Here is a 26931-nt window from a genome sequence, read left to right as displayed (position 1 = left end):
GCAAAAGCTTGTAAGTTTGATTACGTCCCATTTGTTTATTTTTGTTTTTATTTCTGTTGCCTTGGGAGACTGACTTACATTGGTATGGTTTATGTCAGAGAATGTTTTGCCTATGATCTTTTCTAGGAGGTTTATGGTGTCATATCTTATGTTTAAGTTTTTAAGCCACTTTGAGTTTATTTTTTTGTGTGGTAAGAGGGTGTGTTCTAACTTCATTGATTTACATGTGGCTGTCCAATTTTCCCAACACCGCTTGCTGAAGGGACTTTTTCCCATTGTATATTCTTGCCTCCTTTGTTCAAGATCAATTGACTGTAGGTGTGTGGGTTTATTTCTGGGCTCTCTATACTGTTCCATCGATCCATGTGTCTGTTTCTATGCCAATACCACACTGTTTTGATCACTGTAGCTTCGTAGTATTATCTGAAGTCTGCGATGGTTATGCCCCCTGCTTTGTTCTTTTTTTTCAGGATTGCTTTGGCAATTCTGGGTCTTTTATGGTTCCATGTGAATTTTAGGACTATTTGCTCTAGTTGTGTGAAAAATGTCATGAGTGATTTGATAGAGATCATGTTAAATCTGTAGATTGCTTTAGGTAATATGGCCATTTTAATATGGCCAATATTAATTCTTCCAACCCAGGAGCATGGGATATCTTTTCATTTCTTTGAATCATCTTCAGTTTCCTTTATTAATGTTTTATAGTTCTCAGCATATAAGTCTTTCACCTCCTTGGTGAGGTTTATTCCTAAGTATTTTATTTGGGGGGTTGTGATTTTAAAAGATATTGATTTTTTTTACATTCCCTTTCTGATACTTCATTGTTGGTGTGAAGAAATGCAACCAATTTCTGTATGTTAATCTTGTGTCTTGCTACCTTGCTGAATTCATTTACCAGTTCTAGTAGTTTTTGTGTGGAGTCCTTAGGGTTTTTCTGTATATAGTATTATATCATCTAAATATAATGACAGTTTTACCTCTTCCCTTCCAATTTGGATACCTTTTATTTTTTTTTCTCATCTGATTACTGTGTCTAGGACTTCCAATACTATGTTGAATAGAAGTGGTTACAGCGGGCATCCTTGTCTTGTTCTAGATTTTAGCGGGAGGGCTTTCAGCTTTTCACCATTGAGTATTATATTGGCTGTGGGTTTGTCATAAATAGTTTTTACTATTTAGAGATATGTTCCCTCTATACCCACTTTGGTAAGAGTTTTTATCATGAATGGATGTTGTATTTTTGTTAAATGTCTTTTCTGCATCTATTGAGACGATCATGTGGTTTTTGTCTTTTCTTTTGTTTATGTGGTGTATCATGTTGATTTGCATATGTTGAACCATCCTTATGAATTTGGGATGAATCCCACTCGGTTGTGATGTAAGATCTTTTTTATGTGTTGTTGGATTTGGTTTGCTAATATTTTGTTGAGAATTTTTGCACCTGTACCATCAAAGATATTGGCCTGTAATTTTCTTCTTTGGTGGTGTCTTTGTCTGGTTTTGGTATCAGAGTGATGGTGGCTTCATAGAATGTCCTTGGCAATGTTCCCTCCTCTTCAATTTTTTGGAAGAGTTTGAGAAGGATAGGTATAAGTTCTTGTTTGTATGTTTGGTAGAATTTGCCTGTGAAACTGTCTGGTTCTGGACTGTTGTTTATAGGGAGTTTTAAAATTATAGATTCTATTTCAGTTCTATTGATTGGTCTGTTCAAATTATTTATTTCTTCTTGATTCAATTTTGGTGGGCTGTATGTTTCTAGAAACTTGTCCATTTCTTCTAGGTTGTTGAATTTGTTGGCATATAATTGTTCTTAGTATTCCCTTATGGTTTTTTGTATTCCTGTGGTATCAGTTGTTATGTTTCCTTTTTCATTTCTAATTTGTTTATTTGAGTTTTCTCTCTTTTCTTCTTCGTGAGCTTGGCCAGAGGTTTATCAATCTTGTTTATCCTTTCAAAGAACCAGCTCTTGGTTTTATTAATTTTTTATGTTGTTTTTTAAATCTCTATTTATTTCCCCTCTGATCTTTATTATTTCCTTCCTTCTGGTGACTAGGTTTTGTTTTTTCTTCTTTTTCTAATTCTTTTAAGTGGTAGATTAGGTTGTTTATTTGAGATTTTTCTCATTTTTTTTGAGGAAGGCCTGTATCTCTATGAAGTCCCCTATAAGAACTGCTTTTGCTGCATCCCATAGATTTTGTATGGTTGTGTTTTCATTGTCACTTGTCTCAAGGTATTTTTTAATTTCCTCTTTGATTTCATCATTGACCCATTGGTTTTTTAGTAGCATGTTGTTTAGTCTCCATGTAATTTTTTTTTCTCATTTCTTTTTCTGTGGCTAATTTCTAGTTTCATGCTGTTGTGTCAGAAAAGATGCTTGAGATAATTTCTGTACTCCTAAATTTGTTGAGGCTTGTTTTGTGCCCTAGTATGTGGGTCAATCCTAGAGAATGTTCCATGTGCACTTGAAAAGAATGTGTATTCTGGTTTTTTGGGATGTAATGTCATGAAAATATCAATTAAGTCTAACTGTTCTATTGTATCATTTAGTATTTCTGTTGCCTTATTGAGTCTCTGTCTGGAAGATCTGTCCACTGATGTGAGTGGGATGGTAAAGTCTCCTACTGTTGGGTTGGCCAAAAAGTTCATTCAGGTTTTCCTGGAACATGTCACAGAAAAACCCGAACGAACTTTTGGGCCAACCCAATATTCCTGTCAATTTTCTCCCTTTATATGTCTGTTAGTATTTGTTTTATGTATTTGGGTGCTCTTATATTAGGGGTATATATGTTGATGAGTATGAAATCCTTTTCTTGTATTGATCCTTTTATCATTATATAGTGTCCTTCTTTATCTTTCTTTATGGCTTTGGTTTAAAGTCTGTTTTTTTTGTTGTTGTTGTTTGTTTGTTTGTTTGTTTTGTGGCACACGGGCCTCTCACTGTTGTGGCCTCTCCCGTTGCGGAGCACAGGCTCCGGACGCGCAGGCTCAGCGGCCATGGCTCACGGGCCCAGCCTCTCTGCGGCATGTGGGATCTTCCCAGACCGGGGCATGAACCCGTGTCCCCTGTATCGGCAGGCGGACTCTCAACCACTGTGCCACCAGGGAAGCCCTGTTTTGTCTGATATTAGTATTGCGACCCACACTTTCTTGTCACTTCCGTTTGCATGAAATATCTTTTTCCATCTCTTCACTTTCAGTCTGTGTGTGTCCTTTGCCCTGAAGTGGATCTCTTGTAGGCAGCGTATTGTAGGTTCTTTTTTTTTTTTTTTCCCCTGTACGTGGGCCTCTCACTGTTGTGGCCTCTCCCGTTGCGGAGCACAGGCTCTGGACGCGCAGGCTCAGTGGCCATGGCTCACGGGCCTAGCCGCTCCACAGCATGTGGGATCTTCCCGGACCGGGGCACAGACCCATGTCCCCTGCATTGGCAGGCAGACTCTCAACCGCTGCGCCACCAGGGAAGCCCTGGCTCTTGTTTTTTTAATCCAATCTGCCACTCTGTGTCTTTTGACTGGAGCGTTTAGTCCATTGACATTTAGGGTAATTATTGATAGATATGTATTTATTGCCATTTTAAACCTTGTTTTCCTGTTGTTTTATATTCTTTGTCCCTTTTTCTTTTTGTTTTTCCTTTTGTGGCTTGATGATATTCTTTTGCATTATACTTATGTTCTTTTCATTTTTTGTGAATCTATTGTATGTTTTTGATTTGTGGTCACCCTGTTTTTCAAGTATGTTAAGCCCTTCCTATATATATTTGCCTTAGACTGGTGGTCATATAGGCTCAAACACATTCTAGGGGGAAAAAAATCTACATTGTCTTACTCTCCTCCCCAACGTTTTATGATTTTGATGTCCTCTTTTACATCTTCATGTTCATCCTTTTGCTGTTCATTGTGGTTATCATCACTTTCACAGAAAATACTTTTTCTTTTTTTTCGGTACGGGGGCCTCACTGCTGTGGCCTCTCCCGTTGCGGAGCACAGGCTCCAGACGTGCAGGCTCAGCGGCCATGGCTCATGGGCCCAGCCACTCTGCGGCATGTGGGATCCTCCCAGACTGGGCCACGAACCCATGTCCCCTGCATTGGCAGGTGGACTCTCAACCACTGCACCACCAGGGAAGCCCGAAAATATTTTGATTTTGATTTTTTTTTTTTTAAATCTACATAGTGGCTTTTTTTTTTTTTTTTTTTTGGCTGTGTTGAGTCTTTGTTGCTGCTCACAGGCTTTCTCTAGTTGTGGCGATTGGGGGTTACTCTTTGTTGTGGTGTGCGGGTTTCTCATTGCGGTGGCTTCTCGTTGTGGAGCATGGGCTCTAGGCGTGGGGGCATCAGTAGTTGTGGCACGTGGGCTCAGTAGTTATGGCTCACAAGCTCTAGAGCACAGGCTCAGTATTTGTGGCGCATGGGCTTAGTTCTCCGTGGCATGTGGGATCTTCCCGGGCCAGGGCTCAAACCCGTGTCCCCTGCATTGGCAGGCGGATTCTCAACCACTGTGCCACCGGGGAAGCCCTCTACTGGCTTTTTTAAGTGATTTATTTTCCAATTGTGATTTTCTCTTTCCTATAGATTTTTACTTCTTTTCTATTTAGAGAAGACCTTTCAATATTTCCTTTAGGATAGGTTTAGTATTGCTATGTTCTTCTATTTTTTCTTGTCTGAGAAATTCTTTCTCCTTCTATACTAAGTGATAGTCTTACTGCGTAGAGTATCTTAGGTTGCAGATTTTTTCCCTTTTAGGACTTTGAATTTATCTTGCCACTCCCTTCTGGCCTGCAATGTTTCCGTAGAGAAATCAGCTGATAGTCTTATTGGGGGGGGTTCCCTTGTAATTAACTCTGTTTTCCTCTTGCTGCCTTTAGAATCCTCTCTTTAACTTTTGCCATTTTTATTATAATACGTCTTGGTGTAGGTCTTTTTGGGTTTATCTTGTTTGGGACCCTTGAGCTTCAGGTACCTGGGTATGTTTCTTTCTTTAGGTTTGGGAAGTTTTCAGCCATAATTTCTTCAAATACATTTTTGATCCCCTTTACTCTTTCTTTCCCTTCTGGAGTCCCTATTCTGCATAGGTTGGCACACTTTATATTATCCCACAGGTCTCTTAGCTTGCTTTCGGTTTTTTTCATTTGGCTTTCTATCTGCTCTCCTGATTGGGTGATTTCCATTATTTTATCTTCCAGATCACTTATTCATTTGCATTATTCATTCTGCTGTTCATTGCCTTTAGCTCAGCTTTCGTCTCTGCAAATGAGTTTTCTAATTTTTTTTGGTTCCTCTTTATAGCTCTACTTCCTTTTTACAGTACTCTGCGTTTCTTTCAATAGCCTTTCTTAATTCCTTTGGTATTTTCATTATTTTCTTTTTGAAATCAGTGCCTATTAGACTGAAGGGGTCTGTTTCACTCTTTGTTCCTTCAGGGGTCCTTTATCTGGGAGTAGTTCTTCTGCTTCTTCATTTTACATATTTCTCTTTTGAGTTTAGGAAAAACAGTTGTCTGCTGTGGTCTTGGAGGGCTGTTTATATGTGGGGTCATCCCTGTGTAGCTTTTGTGAGTTTAATATATTTGGTGTGAGGGCAGTTTTTAGTATGGATGCCCGTGGCCTTTTTCTTCAGCGTGTGCTGGTCGTTATCCCCTTGACGGGGGTGTGCAGATGCAGTGGCTGATGCCCAGTCCTGGGTTCTTGGTGGCGGCGGGCAGCTCAGGCACCCCCAGAGCACACGATGGGCATGATGGCATCTCACAGCCACTCCTGGAGTTTGGGCAGGCAGTGGTGGGGGCCCTGCAACCACTCCTTGGGTCCAGGAGGGAGGTGATGGTAGCCTGAAACCACTCCTGGTGTCGGTGGTGGGGGGGGCGCTGCGACGGCTCCTGGAGCCCATGCAGGTAGTGTCCTGCCCTCTGCAAGCGCACGCACAGAGAAAAAGGCTACAATGCAGATCCCACCCCTCCCCTCATGCACCCCCCAAACAATGGCGACTGGCCTCTAAGGTGACCCAGGCTTCCCCTGCATACACCCCCAGCTGTGGTCACACTGGATTCCAGCCTCCCGGTCCGTCTGCACAACATGCCAACCCCAGTCCTCTCCCCAGTTTTGATCTCTGAAGCCCGAGTTCCAGCACCCAGCCCCCGCCAGCACTGGCAGACTCGTGTGTCAGGCTGGGGAGTGCAGGGCGGCAGCACTGACTGACTGACTGTGCAGTCTTCCGTCTGCTTTGGCTGACGCAAACCAGCTGCTGTTATCTCCTCTGAGGCTCAAGCTCTCCTGTCCCGGCCCATCTCCCCGCCGGTGAGGGGGCTTCCCAGGGTGCGGGAACCTTTCCTCTTTTTCACAGCTCCTTCCCAGTGACACAGGTCCTGTCCCAATTCCTTTCTCACTTTCTTTTCTTTTCCATTTCCTTTTTTCTTTCTTCCTACCTGGTTTCGTGGAGATTTTCTTGCCCTTTCAGCAGTCTGAGGTCTTCTGCCAGTGTTCAGTAGATATTCTGTGAGAATCATTCCACATGTAGATATATTTTTGCTGTATTTGTGGGGGAAGGTAAGGTTTTTTTTTTTTTTTTAAATCATCCCATACACTGTGTCATTTCCTTTTCAACCTATCTGGGGAAATCTGATGACCAGGGACACATGCAGCAGGTCATGCCTCTAGTCACCTTCATACAGATCTGTAGGTCACCTGCTCAGGTTATTATCCTTACTGCAGTCCCAGGAGCCCACAGCTCTGTGATGCTAGAGCAGCCTCAAAGGCAAAATGCACATGAGAGAAAATCAGACCACAAAGTAGAAACCAGAGTTAAAAATCTTTTTTTAACTTCTTTTTTCTTTTTTTAAAAGGGTACATGTTTTTTTTGTTTGTTTATTTTTGGCTGCATTGAGTCTTTGTTGCTGCGTTCAGGCTTTCTTTAGTTGCAGCAAGCAGGGGCTACTCTTCGTTGCAGTGCGCGGGCTTCTCATTGTGGTGGCTTCTCTTGTTGTGGAGCATGGGCTCTAGGCACGCGGGCTTCAGTAGTTGTGGCATGCGGGCTCAGTAGTTATGGCTTGTGGGCTTAGTTGCTCCATGGCATGTGGGATCTTCCCGGACCAGGGATTGAACCCGTGTCCCCTGCATTGGCAGGTGGATTCTCAAGCACTGTGCCACCAGGGAAGCCCTTTTTTTTTTTTAACTTCTTAGAACATCTGGTTCATTAGTATTTAGAATGTATCCTAAAAGGTATGTATTGTTGTAAGGTAGCCAGGAAGGGAAAAACACTTTCTTTTTTTTTCCTTTCAAAGATAGTGGGGGAACCAGAATTATTCACTTTTCCTCCTACGTTAACAAGACGTGCCTCTTTTCTTTAGGGCTGTGAATTCCACCTGTAACTAGGCTCTCCATTTTGTCATAGTTTGGTTTTTTATATACATGGATTGCCTCTGCCCTTGGATATTCAAAAGCTAATCGTCATATTGATTAAACTTTAAAATAGTGATTTTACGTTTTTAGAGCTTAACAGCGAGCAAAGGCACTGAGAGACCTCGTGGTCGGATCCCCACTGTGTATAGATTCCTGGACGGGTTCCAGAGTGAGCCTGTGCTCATGTTCGTGCAGCTGGTTAGTGGTGGAGCCGGGCTGGAGGCCAGAGCCCCTCTCCTGGCTCCCTTCGCTCTGCCTCTTGTCCCTCAGGGCTCCTTCCTTTTTCCAGGGAGTTGGTGTTGGGATGACTGCCCCTTCAGGGACAGTTTCCTCTCCTTCTATCCCACACTTCCGGGACCTGTGCTTTCGAGCTGACACTCATGGTTCGTTGTCTCCTGTAACTGCACAGATGTTCCACTTGGGTTTTTGCATAATCGGTATCTTCCCTGGCAGAACATTTGAAGTGCTTTACCAGTTCTTACTGATTGCCTGGGACCCACCTCTAGTTCACGGCACCTGACCCCGAAGGGCAGTAAGTGCATGCAGCGCTTTACTGAGTGGGAGGGATTGTGTCCATTTTATGAGGGTCCCCAGCTGGTGCCTGTTCAGAAAGGATGCTGCTTTAAGGTGTGGAATGCCTCGTGTACAAGGGTGCAGCCCTGATTGTTAGAAGTAACACATTGGGAATGATGTAAATGTCCAAAGGAAGGCAAACTTCCAAAGGGGGCAGAGAGGGCAGGGAGATCTGTTTCACTGTATCCCTTTTGTCTCTTGTGAATGTAGCGCCATGTGTAAGTGTTGCGTATTGACAATAAAAACTGCTTTAAACATAATAACGACGGTCTTACGGAGTCGTAGGGGCCTGGTGTAGACAGATGGCCCTGCTCAGAAGTCCTGGGTGGTGGCGGAGCTGGTGGGGTGGGGGGTTTGAGAGGCTAATGTACCTGCCTTGTGTTTTGTGGCGCTACAGGTGGAGTTCCCTGAAGCCCGGATCTATGAGGAGACCCTGAATATTTTGCTGTATGAGGCCCAGGATGGCCGGGGACCCGACAACGCACTCCTGGAGGCCACGGGTGGGGCGGCCGGACGCTCCCACCACCTGGACGAGGACGAGGAGCGGGAGCGGGAGCGGATCGAGCGCGTGCGGCGGATCCACATCAAGCGCCCGGACGACCGGGCCCACCTCCACCAGTGAGCGGGCAGGGGCCCCGCCTGCACCCCGCCCGCCCTGCTCCTCCCCGCTGTGCACTCAGATTCCCCGAGAGCTCCCGGGCCTCCCGCTGCCCCCGCGTCCGGAGAGACTGCATAAAAAGCCAGATGACGATTTTGGTATTTCTCGACCAGGTGAATGGATTGTCTTTACCCAGGTGAACACACCCCTGCCAGTGAACAAGCTGGGTCCAAGGTCTCTGCTTTCCTGAGAATCCGAGAAGCACTGGAGCCAGGCTTTCCTGGTTCTGGAGGAAGAGGATGAGTGGGTGTGGTGTGTGTGTGAGAACTTGTCTGCGGTATTTATTTCTGTGGGTGTTGACTGCCTCTTTGAGCTTCTTGGGCCGCCTTTCCTCCACGGTTCAGTTTGTCAACTCCGAAACGGGTCCTGTAGTCGGTGTCTGCGAGCTCAGTGTTTCCTAACTCCGCCCCAGCACCCTGGCCCCATTCCCGTGCCCGGCACAGGCTCCACGGCTTTGCGAACACCCCGTCCCGCCTCGGGCATCGATCCTGGAGCTTGTTGGTGAAGGACCACAGCTCTTAGCAGTGGAGATACCACCTGGGGGTTCCTGCCTCTCAGCCGCTGTTCCTAGTGTGGCTCTGGATGCCCAGCTCCGTTGAAGGGGCAGGCCTGTTGCCCCTTCTGCTGATCTGTGGTCTGGTGCTTGTTGGGACCCTGCAGGGCCTGGCCGAGAGCAGAGCTGCCCCTTCCTCTGCCCTCCTTGTTGACCCACTCCATTCCGGGAAGGCTGCCTGGCCTGCTTATGGGCACAGCGTACAAACCACTGCCCGGTGGGTTCCATTCCTTCCTCTTTGGCCTTATGCCCCGTTAAGCGGGGCTTACTGCCCCCAGCGGATGCCCTGCCCTTTGCTTAGAAGAAATTAAACATGGCCCCAGACTCTTTTCTGGCGTCCAGACAGGACCACTGCTCACACCAGCAGCCTCAGGACGGTTCACCTGCTGTCAACGCAGCCGTCGCCTGGAGATCCCTTCCTGTCTCTGATCCTTACACGGTGTGGAGTGGCCATCGGTGAGCAGACGGAGAGGACGTGCAGATCCTTTTGGGTCCGGTCAGTGTGCATGTTCATGTTTGTTTAAGGGACGTGTGCGATTGTGGATGAGGATGTGTGCCCATGGCGCCTGGGTGGCCCGCGCTGGAGCCCTGCTGTCTGCACGGCGCTCGTGTGGGACGGACGTTCTCGGTTACCTACCTCCCCGTCTCCGCGCCCGCCCGTGACGCACAGAGGGAGTGGTGACAAATGTGGGTGGTTGAGACTAGGCTGGTAGAGTAGTTCCAAGGAGATTCGGATGTGTGTAAGGTATGGATGGGTTTTGTCTGCTATTCAAGGGAAACATTACCATTTTATACCAAAGGTATTAACACGGGCAGCCTTTGATACAGTGCATTCGAACAAAACGAGTTTATATTTTGAAATGGTTTTTACAGCTTAGACTTTGTACACCCTGCCCTACTTGTGACAGTTGTATGCCTTTATTTTGTATCCAGCAGCAAAGCCTACAATAAAACTTTAAAACAATCATGACCCAACCTAAAAATCATGTATCGGGTAGATGCTTTTTAAACTGTTGTGTGGGAAACTTTCATATTAGGCCATTTGGATTTTATTAAGTGCTAAGGATGGGAGGGGAGGGGGCTTAAATAATGTTTTGTAAATATTTTATACTGTTTAAGTTTTAAACACCAACCCTGCTGTTTGGGTTGAACTTTTTTAGAAAGTTAAAGTGAATGTCAGTTCTGATGTTTTCTATAGGAATGGAAAAGCCATCATGTAAGTTCTGTTTTTCAAATGTTTACGTGAAGAGTAACTAACTTTGTGGAACAGTCTGATTAGTTGGGGCTTCTACACCTTATGACCAAATGTTTCTGGCCGTCTCTCTACTTTCACATTTCCTTCAACTTTGCACTTGTAGTTTGGAGTCTTTGCTTCCCTGGGATATGAACAAGTTCATGAAACATTCCATGGTGAGTGATACTGTTAGTTGCATACAGCTGTGAGCTGACAATGACAAAGTGTTGGCTAGTCCAGGCTCTGTTATCAAACATATTCTACAAAGAAGTGATTTCTTATGTGAGCGCTAAGGGCAACAAAAGTCAATATTTGTATTTAAGAACCATCCAAGTAAAAACAAACACTGGCCTAAGATTTGGTGAAGAGCTAAGTTTTATTACACTGTAATAACTTACAATGGAAAAAGCAGAACAGCTTTGGGTCCCTCGTAATGAGGCTTTTTTTCAAATAAGTCATCTGATTGTGGTGACTGGGGACCTTGCCTCTCCATCGTCCTCCTGTAGTGGCTTAGCAGGGCGGTCGCTGTGCAGGTACCCTGGCCCTCCCTCTGGAATGTGTGTTTTCTAGGGCTCCACCCAGGGTCACTGTAACACGTGTGTGTCACTAACCTTTCTGTCTCTTTGTGCCATGGAAAAAAACGCTATGAGCTTCAGAAGTAGTCACTGTGTGTTGTACAAGCATCTGTGGACATATGTAAAATAAAAGTTGTATAACGCTTCTACTTAAATCTGTTTTTCTGGGTCTTTTCAGAAATGCCCAGCACAGTCCAGCCACTGAACTGAAGTGCAGTTCACAGGAAAGAGAGCAGAGATCCCACCTTCTACTTCACCACCTAAAGGTTGCTGCTCAGGGTGGAAAAGATGAGTCATTTTTCCGTAGTGTTTGAACTCACTCAAACACTGGACGGAAGCCTTGGGTGGAAATGCTGCTGGGCTTGTGAAACAGCGGTCGGCTGCTGTTGCCTCCGACTGCAGGTTTGGGGTGGGGAGAGCTACACCTCACCATGTGGAGCCTAAAGCCGTGCAGGCACTGGGTATGTTTCTGAGTTCCATTTATTTAAAGCAAAATTCAGATTTTGCAGCTTTATGCTCTCAGACTACGTATAATACTTCATTGTGCCCCAGGGGCAGCATGACAAAGAGAATCTGTCATCCCCCCATACTGACATGTTCAAGTGCTCGTCAAGTGTAGGTCCTATTGGGGATGTTTAAAATCACCCCCTTGGGTGACTTGAGGTTGGCTCCCTAAAGAGAACATGTAGTGCGACAGAACACCTGAGGGTTTGGCCTTTGGCATAAGATGCCACTCTGCTTCTTCAGGGACGATCCTTTTCCTAGAGCTGCTGGAACCTTTGCTTGAAGGTGTCGCTAACTGGACCAAATTCGAGCTTTCCTCAGTTGCAGCAGAAACGGCGATGGGAGAGATCACATGTCATCCTCCATCAGGACTTCCTGCGGACCGACACCTGGGGAAGGTACACGCTGAGGTTCAGAGGTCTCCCCTCTCACTCAGGAGGAGGCAGTGAGCGGTGCAGCCGCCTGCATGGTTGAGGGGGACGTGGACAAGCTGCGAGCAGCCAAGCCCCGTCACCCACACCGTCTCCTGCCCCACCTCCCGTGAGACAAGCCACATCCAGAAATGGGCTCACTGAGGCCTCAGCTTCCGCCTGAGCCAGCCAGGGAGGAATGGGGGTAAGTTTTAAGACAGCATGTAAACTGAAAAGTCACCTTATACTTTACATTAAAAATCATGCTTCAGTATTTTAACTTGTCCCCAAAGGAGTTACCTGTTTTCAGGGGCAATTATGTGTCTTTGTCCACAAAACAATTTCATCGTTAAATGTGTATGAGACAGTCCATGTTAGACCATTTTTTAGTTTGTATATATATACCAAGTATTCATAATTTGCTACAAACCATGTTTTAAAGATTCAGCCCCCTCAGCTTTCAGTTTGTCATTTGCCAGCAGAATTGGATCAGACTTGCTAGCGAGGGCAAAGCCCCGAGCACTCAGGCTTGACCTCTTAAGGTGCGCCTGGTTCCCAAACCTCTCCTCCTCAGTCCTGGGATCCTTGTTTTCCAGAGCCCAGGCCTCACCCCCAGCCAGTTACGTCATGGTGTCGGGGAGCAGGTCGGGGGAGACACACACACTGGTATTTTTCGAAGCTCGTCGGGAGTTTCCCCCGTGGAGACTCACTTGAGAACCACGTGATAGGGCGTGAGGCCTTTGGCATCCAGTAAAGAGGGGCTTTGACATTTAATAGTGTGAAAAGTTTAATGTCAGCTTCCGGTTCACTGACAAATGTGAGTAAACTGTTCTCCTTTTCAGTCTGTGTTTGAATCTGCACCTCTAGTACCCATTCCTTCCTATTTTTCAACGCAGAATCAGGGACAGAGGGAGAAATAAACTAGACTATGATTCTGGTCAATCTACAGGAGGACTGAAATTGGCAGAATCTTAACCTATAGTCTTACTTAAAACTGCTTACACCTCCCCCTCCCCAGACACGGCCACTCACCACTGTTAACTGTCCGTTTTTATCTTTATAGATTTGTTCTTCTGGTCCGGTGTCAAAAACTATTGTGCCTTCTTTTCCAGGACTAATATAAAACTGTAAACTTAAAATACACAAAGTGATAAATTACTGGCATACTCTATTTTTTCCTTCAGCTGTGGGCCTGCAAAAGAAATTCACCTGTGACGCTTACTAGTTTCGAGATCAAATTCCTGTTTCATTACAGAGTTTTATTGTATATTTGAGTAATCGAAAGAAACCCGTTTCTGCAACTGGGAAAATGGCCACGCCTTCCTGTAGTTATTTTCAAATCGGTTTAGCACAGTTCTTCCACAGGCATGAACAGCAGAGGTGTGGCTGGCACCTGCTGTCGCCCGGGGTGGGTCCCCCTTTCACTGGGTGACAAATTCCCTTAGGACCATAAGCACCTCCTTTGAAAACTAGATGGTGAGACCACTGTTCATTCCCTTTGGTGAATAAGTGATCACTGACTTCATTTCTGTGGAGCCCAAGTCCTAGGGGGTGAGGAGGGAAGAAAGCTGGTGATCGGAGGGGGCAAGGGTACCCCCAACCCCTTGTGGGTAGGCAGTTCTTACTTTGCGGGGAGGGGCAGGCCTGGGTGAAACGATTAACATTTGCGTCTTCCTTGATCTGTTAATAGACACTTAACATTGAATGACTTCCTGAGTACAGACGAAACCACCTACCTTCCTTGAACAACATTTACAATGTTCTCCTTCTTAGCCAGCATGACGAGTTTGGTAACTGCCTCAAATATGTGTTCGCACTGTAAGACGGCATCCCCCTGCGGCAGAGAGGAGAGAACACGGCCGGTTCAGTGGTAGCGGCTTCACGGAAGAACATCACTGAGGCTTCACTGGGGGCAGCTAAAGATTTAGGCAGTGTTTCCCTCTGTTAGCAGCCCTGTGGCCGTAGGTTACCTTTTGCCTGTTGCCTTCTGGCGAAACGTGAATGACTAACATTCCGTCGCTGAAGCTGCTGGTAGAGACACCTTAGGACAGATCCAAAGTTAGAGGCCAAGAATTGGACAACTTGACATTAATACAGAAAAAAGGCATGCCTGGGGGGTCCCCAACCCCAGGCTTTTTCCCTCCTAGCTGGGCCAAGTGGGGTGGCCCTGCAATCAGCACCTGTGCTCGGAATAAAAAGCTGGTCCCTGTCAAAGGTGACTAGTGTCCGAGCCGGATGCCGGAGTGAGATGCCGTTGGCGTTTGTGCCAGAATAAGAGGCACAGCCCGGGCCGCCCTGGGTTTTGTGGGCATCTTCACTTAGGTCTTTCAATGAAAGGCTGCTGCATTGCTGGTGTGCCCGGGAGCTGAGTCAACCCAGTGAATTTTCTGAAGGTTGCCTGCTGCTTACCTTTGAGCGCAGGGTACTCTATTTTCTGCTTGATTTTGGCAAGTTCCACCACGTAAGCTGCTTTCTGAGTGAGAATGAGTTGCCTCTGCCGTGTCTTGAAGCCTTTCCTGTCGTATTTAATGACCGGGATACCGTACTGCAAGGAGGTGACCGTCACTACGAGGCGACGCTTGCTTCGCGGGGGAGGGCGGCAGCGTACCGGGTGCCTTGTTACTCGGCCTCTGGAAATGTTGCTTCGAGCACCCGAACGGAGAGGGGCTCAAACAGATCTTGCATAAATGAGTTTTCCCTGAACCCTGGCTCTCTGCCTGAAAGGCTGTGTGTGATTCCTGGCTCTGCCTATGACGTTGACCTTCTGAGGTATTCAAGGCCACAGCCACTTGCCTCACGGGGCTGCTCTGAAAGGTCAGCAGCGATGAAGACACTGCAGGCGTTAAGAGCCCTGACAGCCAGAGGGTGATCCAACCTAGTCACAGGTTTCTAGTCCCCAGGGACCAAAGTGACCAAGCAGCAACCGGAGGAAGTCACCAGCTGCCGCATGCCAGGCCGCAGCCTGTGCCCTTCACACCATCAACCCCTCCGTCCTCCCCATTCACAGAAGGATGGAGGCACCGAAGGCATAAGTCACCTGCCCAGGATCACACAGCTAAGTTATGAAACCCACGTCGGCGCCCAGGCACACTGCTTCTAATAGGGGATGTTTAACGATTAAGTGTATGCCTGCATTTCGCTTAACTTCATAGAAAGCCACACACAGTTCCTGGGTGACGGGTGAGGGCCATAAGAACAGCCGCAGGTACCTAATAGTCACGTAACTGTGATCCCTACCATCTTGACACCCAGAGCATCACAGCTGAGTGCCCGGCCCACGCACACGCACCCCTGTCTTTTAATAGTGCTTCCAGACCCCCTTCACGTAGAAGACAGACCCTGTTCTCAGACCCCACGGGGGAATCCTGTCTCAGGCAAGGACACACATTTCCTTACCTGGATTTCCTCACTGCTGATGAGCTGAAGCACTTTGGGATTAATGTCTCCTTCATCTAAGGAAGCAACCAGAGCACAGCAAATCACTAAATACCACCCCTGTGCACAGGCCGCTGGCATCTGCTCGTTTTCTGTTCCTCTGTGACCAAGAGCTCAGCCTGGGAGCTAGCTGTCAGGAAATGCGGATCAAGCATCTTCCTTTGACTTTTTTTTTTTTTGAAATAGGGGAATTGAGCACATAGATGAAAAAAGGGACTTACCTATTCGGCTGTTGGCAAAGGGTTGATTTAAGCTTTCTGCATAGCCTTCTTTCTTCCCCCTGAATATTTCACTTGTAACCACCTTTTGCTGCATCTGGTAATACATAATTAGAAGTACAAAATGGTAGCCATGAGGCTTTTGGGGACCTAAAGAGGTCCACACTAGTGCTTGCTTTCCTGAATAAGTAAGGCTCCTCAAGGAGCCTTGTCATACTTCTTCTGCATAGGAGTCAGAACACATAGAAGTCAAACACATTTGGCTTTGGCCAAAATGCCTCAAAAATTCTACTGATTAGAGTCTGAAGTTGACACTTAGGCTTGTCTCTGCTTGCACGGACTTCCTGGAAGTGGAATTTTCAGAGTTGAGAGTTTCTTCTAGGTCAGAGATCCCAAACTGCAGCCCGTGGGCCAAATCCAGTAGTTTTTTTGGAGCGCAGCCATGCCATCCATTTACAGGTTGTCTCTGGCAGCTCGTGTGTACCAGGACAGAATAATTTCAACAGAGATGGTGTGGCCGGCAAAGCCTAGAATATTACCCTCTAGCTCTTTACAGAAAAAGTCTGCTGACCAGCAAATGAACATAAAGAGAACTACGCCACCGGCAGAGAAGGGGCCCTGCATGCTTTGCGGTTCAGAGGCCGTCTAGATGATGTTCCCATGGTAACAAAAGAGCGATGCTACTTTGAACAGCTGCCAGTTAACGAGGGCTCTGTGCTAAGTGGTCTCCATGCGTTTCATCCTCAAAGCATGTATGAGGCATGAGCCTTGTGTGACCCCTGGCTTACAGGTGAGATGGTGGGTGAGGATTGCTGACAAGGGGCCAGCACCCACCCCTCCAGCATCTTGCCACCTGCCCGCAACGCCACGTCCCTACCAGGGCTTTCCTCTCGGCTGCGATCCCTCGGCAGTACTTCCGGACCAGGTTCCTCATGCACATTTTCCTGAGCAGATTCGATGCCTGCGTGGAGAACACTTCTTTTCCACCTGCCTCCTTCACCCGCCCCCGCTTTAGGCTTCAGCCGCCAAAACAGAAGCTTTGAAAGCACAGCTGAATTCAGTGTGAGGTAAAGGACAGCCTTAATATTTTCTAGTCAAAGAAAGCAGCTCATCTTCCAGTCTTGGGCTCACTGTTTGCCGCTGCTAAACTAGTGGTTCCTGATCTTGAATGAGTTTTGAGTCACCTGAGTTGCTGGCCAGGAGGTTCCTAGAGACGCTGATTCAATGGGCCCGGGTTGGGGCCCAGGAATCTTAGTCACCCCCACTCTGCGCTCCAGACACAGAGGGTCCCCAGAGCATCTACTGAGAAACACTGTTCTAGGCAACAGTCCCTAAACCCATCTGTAAATGTTACATCAAGGACAGAAAGCATTCAAGAGTGCTCTGTGTAAACAGACCTCCACGGGCTTTATAATTCTAGAGAGGATATACGAATTGCGAAGAGTTAAATCCCTTGGGCATCACTCTTGCAGGGAAGTGGTTTGTCTGCTGAGGCAGCCCTTTCAAGGCGAGGGGGGCGGCACCAAAAGATATACAAGTTAAGCTCCATCCGTGCCCACGCCATTTGCAACGTGAGTCCTGGAACAGTCCTTACATTTTCCAAGAGGCCAGGAGGCCTCAGCCAGCTGTCGTCCAAGACGTTCTCTGGGACGTGATACCGAAGATTCAAGATGTAATTCTTCCGCACGAACACGATGAACTCCTCATTGTCAGGACAGAGGGGCTTGTTGCGATGGATGAATCCCTTTATGAACCTAAGCGGGAGAGAGTTTTGTTAGTTTTCTATTTCTTCACTTCCCATTTCTTCACTGAAACTTGCGTTCTCTCCCCCACTGGTTTGATTTAATGGTGGCCAAAACGGTGGAGATTACTTTGTTCTCCAAGTAGGGCCACAGGCCAAATCTGGCCCAAAGATATGTTCTATTTCACCCACACCATTTTTTGTTTTCTTTTGAGTGACTTGAATTCATTGCCAACAACAAACTGGGAAGTATTACATGAAAGCCAGATTTCCAGCTTTCCTTGAAAAAAAAAGATCTGCCAACACTGGGCTGGCCGCAGTCTGCTAAAGTGGAGTAGTGACTGCCCCTCTTAGGTGGACTGAGCTTTCCAGTTTGCCACAGTCCCTACCCTACCTTATTGCCTTAGCCCAGCTCATGAGACTCGCTGTCCCTGCCTGGCCTCAGAAGGCATTCGACTTTGTGACTTTTGAACTAGGCTAAGAGAAACAACAAACGTTCTGAGTTGCGATCACTGTCAAATTAGGAAGCTCAGAAGAAGGAGAGGGAACAGAATTCCTAAGGGTTGACATCCTGCAGGGAAGATGACTTTTCTGCCCAGAGCCAAAACCTCCAAGTCCATGACCACCCTCTGCAGCACAATAGCACTTAGAGACCTTTCCTCCCTACTGGACCCAACTGAGAACTTACTTTCTTATAATCTGCACAGCCCACTTTCTCCTTTTGGCCTCCTTCCGAGCCAGGGCTCCACGCCAGTGGGCTTCAAGTTTAATGGCTGAAAGAGTTCACTGCTGGCATTAGAAGGTGAGCACAATCACTTAAATACAAAAGCCTTTTCCAGAATTATTCATCCACTCCGCAAACACCTGGATGCCCAGCACCGCACTCCGCTAGCCCCCGAGATGGAAAGTGGGATGAGAGTCATCAGTCTCTACCCGGATGTGCCCAGACGGACAACTGAACCAGAGTGACAGAGGAGGAGAGGGTGCTGGGAAGCATCAAGGGAAGCTCCAAAGTTACACAAGGGGCCAGCTTTCTGAGGTCTTTTTGAGGGACCAGAGTGGCGCTTGACGGCACAGATTAGTCTTGCCACTGCATTTGCTTTGTCTCGCCCCATGCTTAGTTTTAGTTGTCTACGTTAAAAAATGGGGATACATAAATTGGGATACACAAAAATTAGATTTCTGGCTTGTGTCCCAATTTTCAAATGCTTTTCAGATTGTTTTTCCAGTTAATTCAGATATTCAAAATGCTTTTCTTTTATTCCTCATGGCCACATTGTTACAAAAACAAACAACTGGAAACAACCCAAATGTCCATCAACGGAACAGCTCAATTGCGGTACGCTCATATAGCACACAGGGGTCAGCAAACTGCGGCCCTCGGGCTGGCCACCTGTGTCTGTAAGTAAAGTTACTGCAACAGAAATGTCGCAGAAGAAAAATACAAACAGCATAATTTTATGGAGTTCAAAACATTCCAGCCTACAAGTATATTATTTAGTGATGCATCCATAGATGATAAAATTATTAAAAAAAAACAAGGAAATAAGGGAAAGTTCAGAAGAATAGTGTGTGTGTTGTGGGGGGATGCGGAGAAGTGATTGAGGAGGGACAAAGTGCAGGGGCTCCAAGTGCACTCATGGTGTTAGTGAATAAAAATAATAGAATTATTTTTTATTAATAAAAAATTATTCTTTAACATGCATGGACTTCCCTGGTGGCACAGTGGTTAAGAATCCACCTGGCAGTGGAAGGGACGTGGGTTCGAGCCCTGGTCCAGGAAGATCCCACGTGCCACAGAGCAACTAAGCCCGTGCGCCATAACTACTGAGCCTGCGCTCTAGAGCCCACGAGCCACAACTACTGAAGCCCGCATGCCTAGAGCCTGTGCTCTGCAACAAGAGAAGCCACCGCAATGAGAAGCCCGCGCGCAGCAATGAAGACCCAACTCAGCCAAAAATAAATTAAAAAAAAAAACATGCACATGTTGTGGATCAAATAAAACATGTCTGTGTAACAAGTACAGGCTACATTGTTGAGTAAAAATGAGGCCCCAGAACCAGACCCCAAGAATGCCCGACACCAAGGTTTCAAGGCCAGGCAGGCGAAAAGGATGCTCAAAGGAACCTGTGCGTCTAGGTGCCATGTGGATGAGAGGGAAACTTGTCCACGGCAAACCTGAGAGGTCCTGTTCAGTTCTTACCTGCTTGTCTTTTTCTCACGTATGCTCTCCTTTCCAGGCAGCCTTTGTACATGGCTTGGATTCTCGCAACTTAAAAGAAAACAAAACTTTTGGTGAAATGGCTTTCAGTTGTGCAGCTTGGTAGGTGTGACCTTCGGAGGAGGTGTCGGCTGTGGCCCTAGGGGCACACAGGGTAGAGGTGACAGGAAGCCACGGGATATGACGGGATAGAAACGAGAGTGGGCGGGTTACGTTCAGCCTGAGTGCCAGAGCTGGCCAGTAACTGGGGCTCCCTTTCTTCCTCTTGCCTTCCCCCAGCTAAGGAACAGAACCACCATCTGGAGGGCTTGCTGGCCCCTGGTTCTAGGCATTGTATTTCATCCTCCCACCCAACCCTGCAAGGCAGGCAGGCAGGCATCAGCACATTTGACAAAGCAGATCACAGACCCAGCCGGTGAAGACCCTTGCCAGGTGCGAGGCAACCACGCGGCTATGAAGCAGGAGTGTGAACCCAGGGCTGTGGAACCACACACATGCCGTGTAGCTTCTCCATTCACTGTGTGCCCCCTGCACCCAGTGACTGGGGTCCCCCCACAGACCAGGCTCCTCGAGGGTCCCGCACACCAGCAGCATCACATCCCCTGGGAGCTGGGTAGAAATGTTAACCCAGGCCCCCGCATTCAGCACCTGCCCATGAACCTGATCCTGGGTGATCAGTGCCCGCTGCCGGAGGGGTCAAAAACAGACCACCAACAACAGTGGTTACGAGCCCAGGCCCTGAAGCCAGACAGACACACACTCAAACCCCCGCTCTGCTGCTGTTGGGCCTCAACTTCCCCACATGTAAAGTGGACATGATAATACCACTCGTCCACAGGTTTGTTCCGAGAATACAATGAGATCATGAATACAGCAAGCACTGAGATTACTCAAGCAGAGCTGGTCTCAGCAGGCCAGGTGAGATCTCAGAGGGGAAGCCCCTACCCCCTGGTCGTTTTCATTTGTGATTTTTTGCATTTTCCTCCCGTCTAAGTTTTCTTATTTACCATTCACAACAAACACCCTGGCTGTGGGCTTTGCAGCTACACCTTCCGACATCAGACACATACAAATGAAGTTTAAAAAAAACCCTTCATTTAAGGGGGATGGACTCCATGGGTTTAGGTCCTGGTGTGGCACGACAAAGTTGGATCCAAACTAAAAATGAGGCAGAACTGCAGTGTTTAAGTTTCCAGGTGCATCCGTGACAGCCCTCCAAACATAAGGGATAAATTCACCTGTGTCTTATAATCCTGTTGCCTTGTTCTGGGTTAAGGCATAAGTTCACCTGTATCTTATAATCCTGTTGCCTTGTTCTGGGTTAAGGCATAAGTTCACCTGTATCTCATAATCCTGTTGCCTTGTTCTGGGTTAAGGCATAAGTTCACCTGTATCTTATAATCCTGTTACCTTGTTCTGGGTTTCCAAAGCCAGTGCTTCTACCATTATATCAAACACTCATGTTTAAGATGTTTCCCAAGCTAAGCTTGTTCATATCACATTCTGTTAAAATCAGGGCAGGAAAAAAAAAAACCATACCTAATTGATGTTTACTAAATTCAAAGGCATCTTCAGTAGCAAACAGAGTTCTGGGGAAGCGAATGAATATTTTGGATCTAGAAATGAAAAAAATGTTTTCATTATTAACTGGTCGTCACCGTCTGTAGTGGATTCAATAGTGTCCTCCCCCCACCCCCAAAGTCACATCCACTTAGATCCTCAGAATGTGATTCTTATTTGGAAATACGGTCTTTGCAGATGTCATCAAGGTAAAGATTGAGATAAAATCACACTAAATCCAATGAGAGTGTTCTTATAAGAGAGAGGGAAAGACGCACAGACGCAGGGGAGAAGGCCGTGTGAAGACAGAGGCCGAGATTGGAGTGATGCCACAAGCCAAGGAATGTCAGGAGCCACTGGAAGCCGGAAGCAGCAAAGAAGGATCCTCCCAGAGAGACGTCAGAGGGAGCACGGCCCCGCCAACACCTGGATTTTGGCCTTCTGGCCTCCAGAAATGTGAGAAAATAAATTTCTGTTGTTTAAAGCCAACCAGTCTGTAGGTAATTCATTATGCAGCGCTAGGAAGTTAATTCACCTTTCTAACCCAAAGTGACTTCCCTGGGCTTTAAAAAGTGATGACAGAGAATATGGGTCTAAGTTTAGGAGAAGATCCCATCAGCCAGCAAAGGTAAATTATAAATATCGAGCTCCTATTGCCTGCCCTCAAGCCCCCCGGCCACCCACGCTTTGAGGGAAACTTCCCAGGCCAGCCACTGGGGACAGCAGAGCATCGTGCCACGTGAACCCATCAGAGGTTTTATAACGGGGGCAGATAACACCTCTGACCTCCATGACCCACCTCCCACTGGATGTGCTAAGCCCTATTCCTGAGAAATCTGGCTTGGAAAAGTAACTGCTCCTCGCAGCAGGGCCCAGAATAGAAGAATAAAGGATGGAACGGGGCCAGGGTGGTCATAGAGGGCCATGTACAAGTTGGCAGGGAAAGCCCACTGACAGATTCAAAGGCAGCGATCCCTGACGCTGGAATCTCTGCGGCCTGGGAGTAGATCCTCTTCATGCGTGGGCCCTGTGCTTTGCAATCAAATGAACGCTGACCAAAACGTCTAAGAGAACAGATGAAAATTATCCTGGTTCACCCCACTGAGTCCTGCCTTGATGCTTTCAACGTGTACGCAAAGTCCTGCTCACGGACGACAGCTCTACAGTAATGATACCTAGAGTTCTAGAACACCACTTTCTGGGAGATGCTAGAGGAGCTTTCTCATCGCAGAAGTCCAAATATCCCCTCCGAGAAGTCATGCATACACTTTGAACAATGAAAGAATGTAGGCACAGAGAGATTAGGGGATTCGCGCTGACACCCTCCTCATTTTGTGCACAAAGAAGCTCATCCCAGTCTCCAGTGCAGGTTTAGAACCCGGGGCTCCTTTATACTTAATCCCCTCCAACAGGCAACTATGTAGCCTTTCTAACCACTTAGCGCTTGTGATACGGTGCTTTATAATAAGAAATACGTATTTGGTCTCTGTCCCGTTCCAGTGTCACAGCTCCCAAAACCCTTGTAATTTCCTAAGTGATTAGAGCAATGGGGCATCTTTCGCTATGATCTATCTTTTGGTTTTTGTTCCTGAAATAGCTTCAAAGTGATAAAGGGGAAATGGGTGTCTTTTTAAAAATTCTTTTCCATTATGGTTTATTATAGGATATGGAATATAGTTCCCTGTGCTATACGGTAGGACCATGTTGTTTATAGTAGTTTGTATCTGCTAATCCCAAATTCCCAATTTATCCCTCCCCACCCCCTTTCTCCGGGTGTCTTTTATTATTTATAACAAACCCCTTTCAACCGCACCACACCTGAGTTTATGCTAACAGCTGATGTTTGGAAAGCCCCTAGATAACCTAAGGATGGGAACTGGTTGCTAGGGAAACCAACCTTGAGATTAGAAGGTTGGAACTTTCAGCCCCACTCCTGGGCGTGAGGTTGAATGAATGACCACTGGCCAATGAATTAATCAATCATGCCTATGCCTCTATAAAACCCCCAAAAGGCATGATTTGGAGATCTTCTGGGTGCACCTGGAGAGAGCATGGGACGTCCGCACCCCCTCCCACACACCTTGCCCTGTCTATCTCTTCTCTTTGGCTGTTCCCAAGTTATATCCTTTTGTAATAAACTGGTAATCCAGGAAGGAAAGTATTTTCCTGATTCTTTGAGCTACTCTAGAAAAATTAATCAAACCCAAGGAGGGGGTCATGGGGACCTCCAATTTATAGCTGATTGGTCAGAAACACAGGTGACAAACGGCACTTGTGATTGGTCTCTGAAGGGAGGATGGACAGTCTTGGGAGACTGAGCCCTTAACCCGCGGGATCTGACACCATCTCCAGGTAGACTGTCAGAAGTGAGTTTAATTGTAGGACACCCAGCTGGTGTTAGAAGTGTGATGGAGTGTTTTGAGTGTGAGGGAAGCGTTGAGAGTAGAGACACACAGGAGAGTTTTTTCTTTACAGAGATGCATTTAAATTGAGTGAATCCAAGTATCTGCTTAGAAATCTACGTAAACTCCTGAAGAATGGATCTCCAGGCTCAAGATAGATACAGATCGATTAGGAAAACATTTTGACCGCGATTTCCGGGACACTCACCTCCCTAACTTGTACTCCTCGGGTTTGTAGCCAATGTACTTGATCAGCCGCTCTACGCCCTCTGCTGGAGGCCCGTGCCAGTGCGGCCAGGTGTCTGGGCACAAGGACTTGTACCTAGGGAGGGGAGAGGCATGTTTAGGAAGCCGCAGACCTTACACTAACTAGCTCCCCTAGAGGTCAGCTTCACTCCGCTGGGCACGCCAGCCACTCAGAGTAATAGAGTAGACTCATCACACCCACTTCCTAGAATTCAACGATATATACTCAGCAACAAAGAAGAAGAACTGTTTCAACAGGGTGGGAGGTTTGGCCTGTCTTCATAGAACAATGACCTCATCAGACACTCTACCCAAGAAACTCAATTCTGCTCCTAGGTGTATACGCAGGAGACATGAAAACATGTCCGCACAAAAGCTTATAGGTGAATATTCGGAGCATCATTATTTATAACTGACGAAAGGTGGAAACAACCCAAATGTCCATCAACAGACAAAGGAATGTATACACAAGTATGGTCCAGCACGGGAAGAAAAGGTATCATGCTTGATAAGGGACGAGGGATTTTTCAAGGGTAATTTTGGACCCAAGGTTGACTTAAGAACCTGATTTCAGTATAAAATGCAACTCCCTTCTAATATGTGGTCGCGATAAAGATAACCATGATGTCTGTAATATGATGAAAAAAGTGAATGCAGGATTCAGAAGTGCCTGTGGACTGAGGCTAGAAGTGATACAACTGGAGCCACTGGACTAGAACCGCACTGCTTGGGCTGGAGCCCAGCTCAGGAGCTGGACAAGTCGCTTCACCTCCTCACTTTGCAGCACAAACAATGAATGACAGGACCTTCCTTGTGGGGTCGTCACAAGGTTGAAATGAGATACCCCGTGGAAAGTATTTGGCACAGTCTGAGACTTCAAAACATGTTAGCTACGGTATTCCTGTTACGCTTCCTTCCCTTAATATCATTATATGGTTTGTGTTACTTTAAAATCAAATGTCAAACCGTTAAGAACATGTTTATTTTCCTGGAATTATACTTTGTGAGAAAATCCATTAAGGACATTGCAATGAACTGAATGTTTGTGCCCTCCCACCCCCAAGTTCATATGTTGAAGAATCCTAACCCCCGATATGATGGTATTAGGAGATGGGGCCTTTGGGAGGTGATTAGGTCAGGAGGGTGGATCCCTCATCCTTGGGATTTGTTCCCTTATAAAAGATACCCAGGAGAGCTCCCTTGCCTTCTTTCCACCACGTAAGGATGTGATGAGAAGAGAGCAGGGTGCGATCCAGAAGAGGGCTCTCACCAGAACCTGACCGTGCTTGGCTCCCTGATCTTGGATTTCCAGCCTCCAGAACTGTGAGAAATAAACTTGTTGTTTATAAGGCACCCAGTTTATGGTACTTTGTCATAGCAGCCTGAACTAAGACAGGCACTGAGTGTCACATGTTCTTCCCTGATTACTTCCCTCTGTTACTGCCACACACAAAGGTACAGACACGTGCCAACCCCAGGGAATGCAGAGCAACGCCAGGCCCTGCTCCCTCCTGTCTGGTCAGGCCCATCACGAGCACACACCATCCAAGCTGTCTAAACATGGGCTAGACAGACACAGAGGAGATGGGGAGATGCTTGAAATGCCTGCAGGGTAGAGGGACTCATAACTTCTGTCCTTTTTAACTCTGAGATGCAGTCGCTCCCTGATCAAGGGAAGCAGTGCCAGGGAGGGTGTGCACATTCGGACACCTCCAGCCCACTCCCACGGGCCTCTCCTGCCTTCCCCTGGGCCACTGTCCTGCAACAATGCCAGCCTCCTAGCTGGTCCTCAAGCTGCCCAGTTCCCACCTCCAGGCTCTCCTGCCCAGACAGCTGCCTCCAAATATCCTCATGGCTCGCTTCCTTACCTGGAGAGGCCCTCCTGGACCACGTTTTCCCCAACCCAGATTCATTTTCCTTCCATGAATGTACGCCCCACCTGACCTCCTATATCTCCTTGTTATCGCCAGTAGAAAGGGCACTCCATATGGGCAGGGGTGGGGTCTGTCTTGTTCACTGCTGTTACCCAGCACCTTGGAAAGTGCTGGTACAAAGCAGGGGCTCACTAGTATTTCTAGAAAGAATAAACAAGCCCGACAGCAGCAAAGTAGGAAAAAACGCAGGAAGACTGGAACGGCAGATGCCTGTGTGTTTTGGGGCCGGGGTGGCCAGTGGCTGCTGCCTCCGTCTTCACTAGACTTCAGATTCAGAAAAACGGATGAGATAAGGGTGAATGACAAGTCGCTGATGAACAAAACTGGTATGTCAAGGAGGTTCCCCCCACCTAACCCTAACCCACCACACACACACACACACACAAAAAAAGACTGGCAGATCCTCAAACAAACACTGAGTTATCATCTGACCCAGTAATCTACTCCTAGGTATGTGCCCAAAGAAATGAAAGCATATGATCACACTAAAACTTGTACTTGAGTGTTCCCAGCAGCATTATTCAGAATAGCCAAATAATGGAAACAACCCAAATGCCCATCAACAGAGGAATGGATAAATAAAATGTTGTCTGTCCACACAATTGAGTATCATTCATCCACAAAAAGGAATGAAGTGCTGACATGTGCTATAACATAGATGAACATTAAAAGCATCATGCTGGGCTTCCCTGGTGGTGCAGTGGTTGAGAGTCCGCCTGCCGATGCAGGGGACGCGGGTTTGTGCCCCGGTCCGGGAAGATCCCACGTGCCGCGGAGCGGCTGAGTCCGTGAGCCATGGCCGCTGAGCCTGCGCGTCCAGAGCCTGTGCTCCGCAACGGGAGAGGCCATGACAGTGAGAGGCCCGCGTACCGCACACACACACAAAAAGCATCATGCTAAGGGAAAGAAGCCAGACACTAAAGTCCATATATGATACGACCACACTTGTATGAAGTGTTCAGAATAGGGAAATCTATAAAGACAGAAAGTAGAGAGTGGTGGTGGCTTAGGGCTGGGGCAGGGTGGTAAGGAGTTAGGGCATTTATAGCTAAAGGGTATGAGGTTTCTTTTGGAGGGCATGAAAGTGTTCTCAAATGGACTGTGCTTGCATAGATCTGTGAATACCAGAAACCACTGATGCTTTAAGTGGGTGAATTGTACAGTCGATGAATTATATCTCAATGAAGCCGTTTAGGAAAAGAAAACCACGGCTATCCACTGGCAATGTGGTCCCCAAATGGTGACAGATGAAAGAACAAAGGAGAGAGGACAAAAAGGAGA

At 47.0% G+C, this 26931-nt stretch overlaps 2 protein-coding genes across 15 annotated transcripts in view; one reads left to right on the top strand and one right to left on the bottom strand.

Moving 5' to 3' along the window:
* The window catches only part of KCTD10 (potassium channel tetramerization domain containing 10), a 47480-nt gene extending 22420 nt beyond the window's left edge, over nucleotides 1–25060 (top strand). For 4 of the 11 annotated variants that reach the window (XM_060310200.1, XM_060310199.1, XM_060310197.1 and 1 more), the window contains one exon: nucleotides 8357–13203. In XM_060310200.1, the coding sequence (XP_060166183.1) occupies nucleotides 8357–8581 (225 nt within the window). In that variant the 3' untranslated portion in view covers nucleotides 8582–13203. Of the gene's footprint in view, nucleotides 1–8356; nucleotides 13204–13583 lie in introns of those variants that run through there. The other 7 variants (XR_009566356.1, XR_009566354.1, XR_009566353.1 and 4 more) reach the window with 7 other exon arrangements.
* MYO1H (myosin IH) overlaps nucleotides 10733–26931 on the bottom strand; it is a 143921-nt gene continuing 127722 nt past the window's right edge. For 2 of the 4 annotated variants that reach the window (XM_060310194.1, XM_030860621.2), the window contains exons 20-31: nucleotides 23679–23792; nucleotides 21048–21124; nucleotides 19491–19559; nucleotides 17976–18060; nucleotides 17141–17300; nucleotides 16424–16507; nucleotides 15550–15643; nucleotides 15290–15345; nucleotides 14303–14438; nucleotides 13864–13934; nucleotides 13630–13727; nucleotides 10733–13025 (exon numbers count right to left, since the gene is read on the bottom strand). In XM_060310194.1, coding sequence (XP_060166177.1) covers nucleotides 12878–13025; nucleotides 13630–13727; nucleotides 13864–13934; nucleotides 14303–14438; nucleotides 15290–15345; nucleotides 15550–15643; nucleotides 16424–16507; nucleotides 17141–17300; nucleotides 17976–18060; nucleotides 19491–19559; nucleotides 21048–21124; nucleotides 23679–23792 — 1192 coding nt within the window. In that variant the 3' untranslated portion in view covers nucleotides 10733–12877. The remainder of the gene's footprint in view (nucleotides 13026–13629; nucleotides 13728–13863; nucleotides 13935–14302; nucleotides 14439–15289; nucleotides 15346–15549; nucleotides 15644–16423; nucleotides 16508–17140; nucleotides 17301–17975; nucleotides 18061–19490; nucleotides 19560–21047; nucleotides 21125–23678; nucleotides 23793–26931) is intronic. The other 2 variants (XM_060310195.1, XM_060310196.1) reach the window with 2 other exon arrangements.

The sequence above is a fragment of the Globicephala melas genome, chromosome 13 (genome assembly GCF_963455315.2).
Source record: "Globicephala melas chromosome 13, mGloMel1.2, whole genome shotgun sequence".
NCBI lineage: Eukaryota > Metazoa > Chordata > Mammalia > Artiodactyla > Delphinidae > Globicephala > Globicephala melas.
This window is presented reverse-complemented; position numbering and strand designations above follow the sequence as displayed.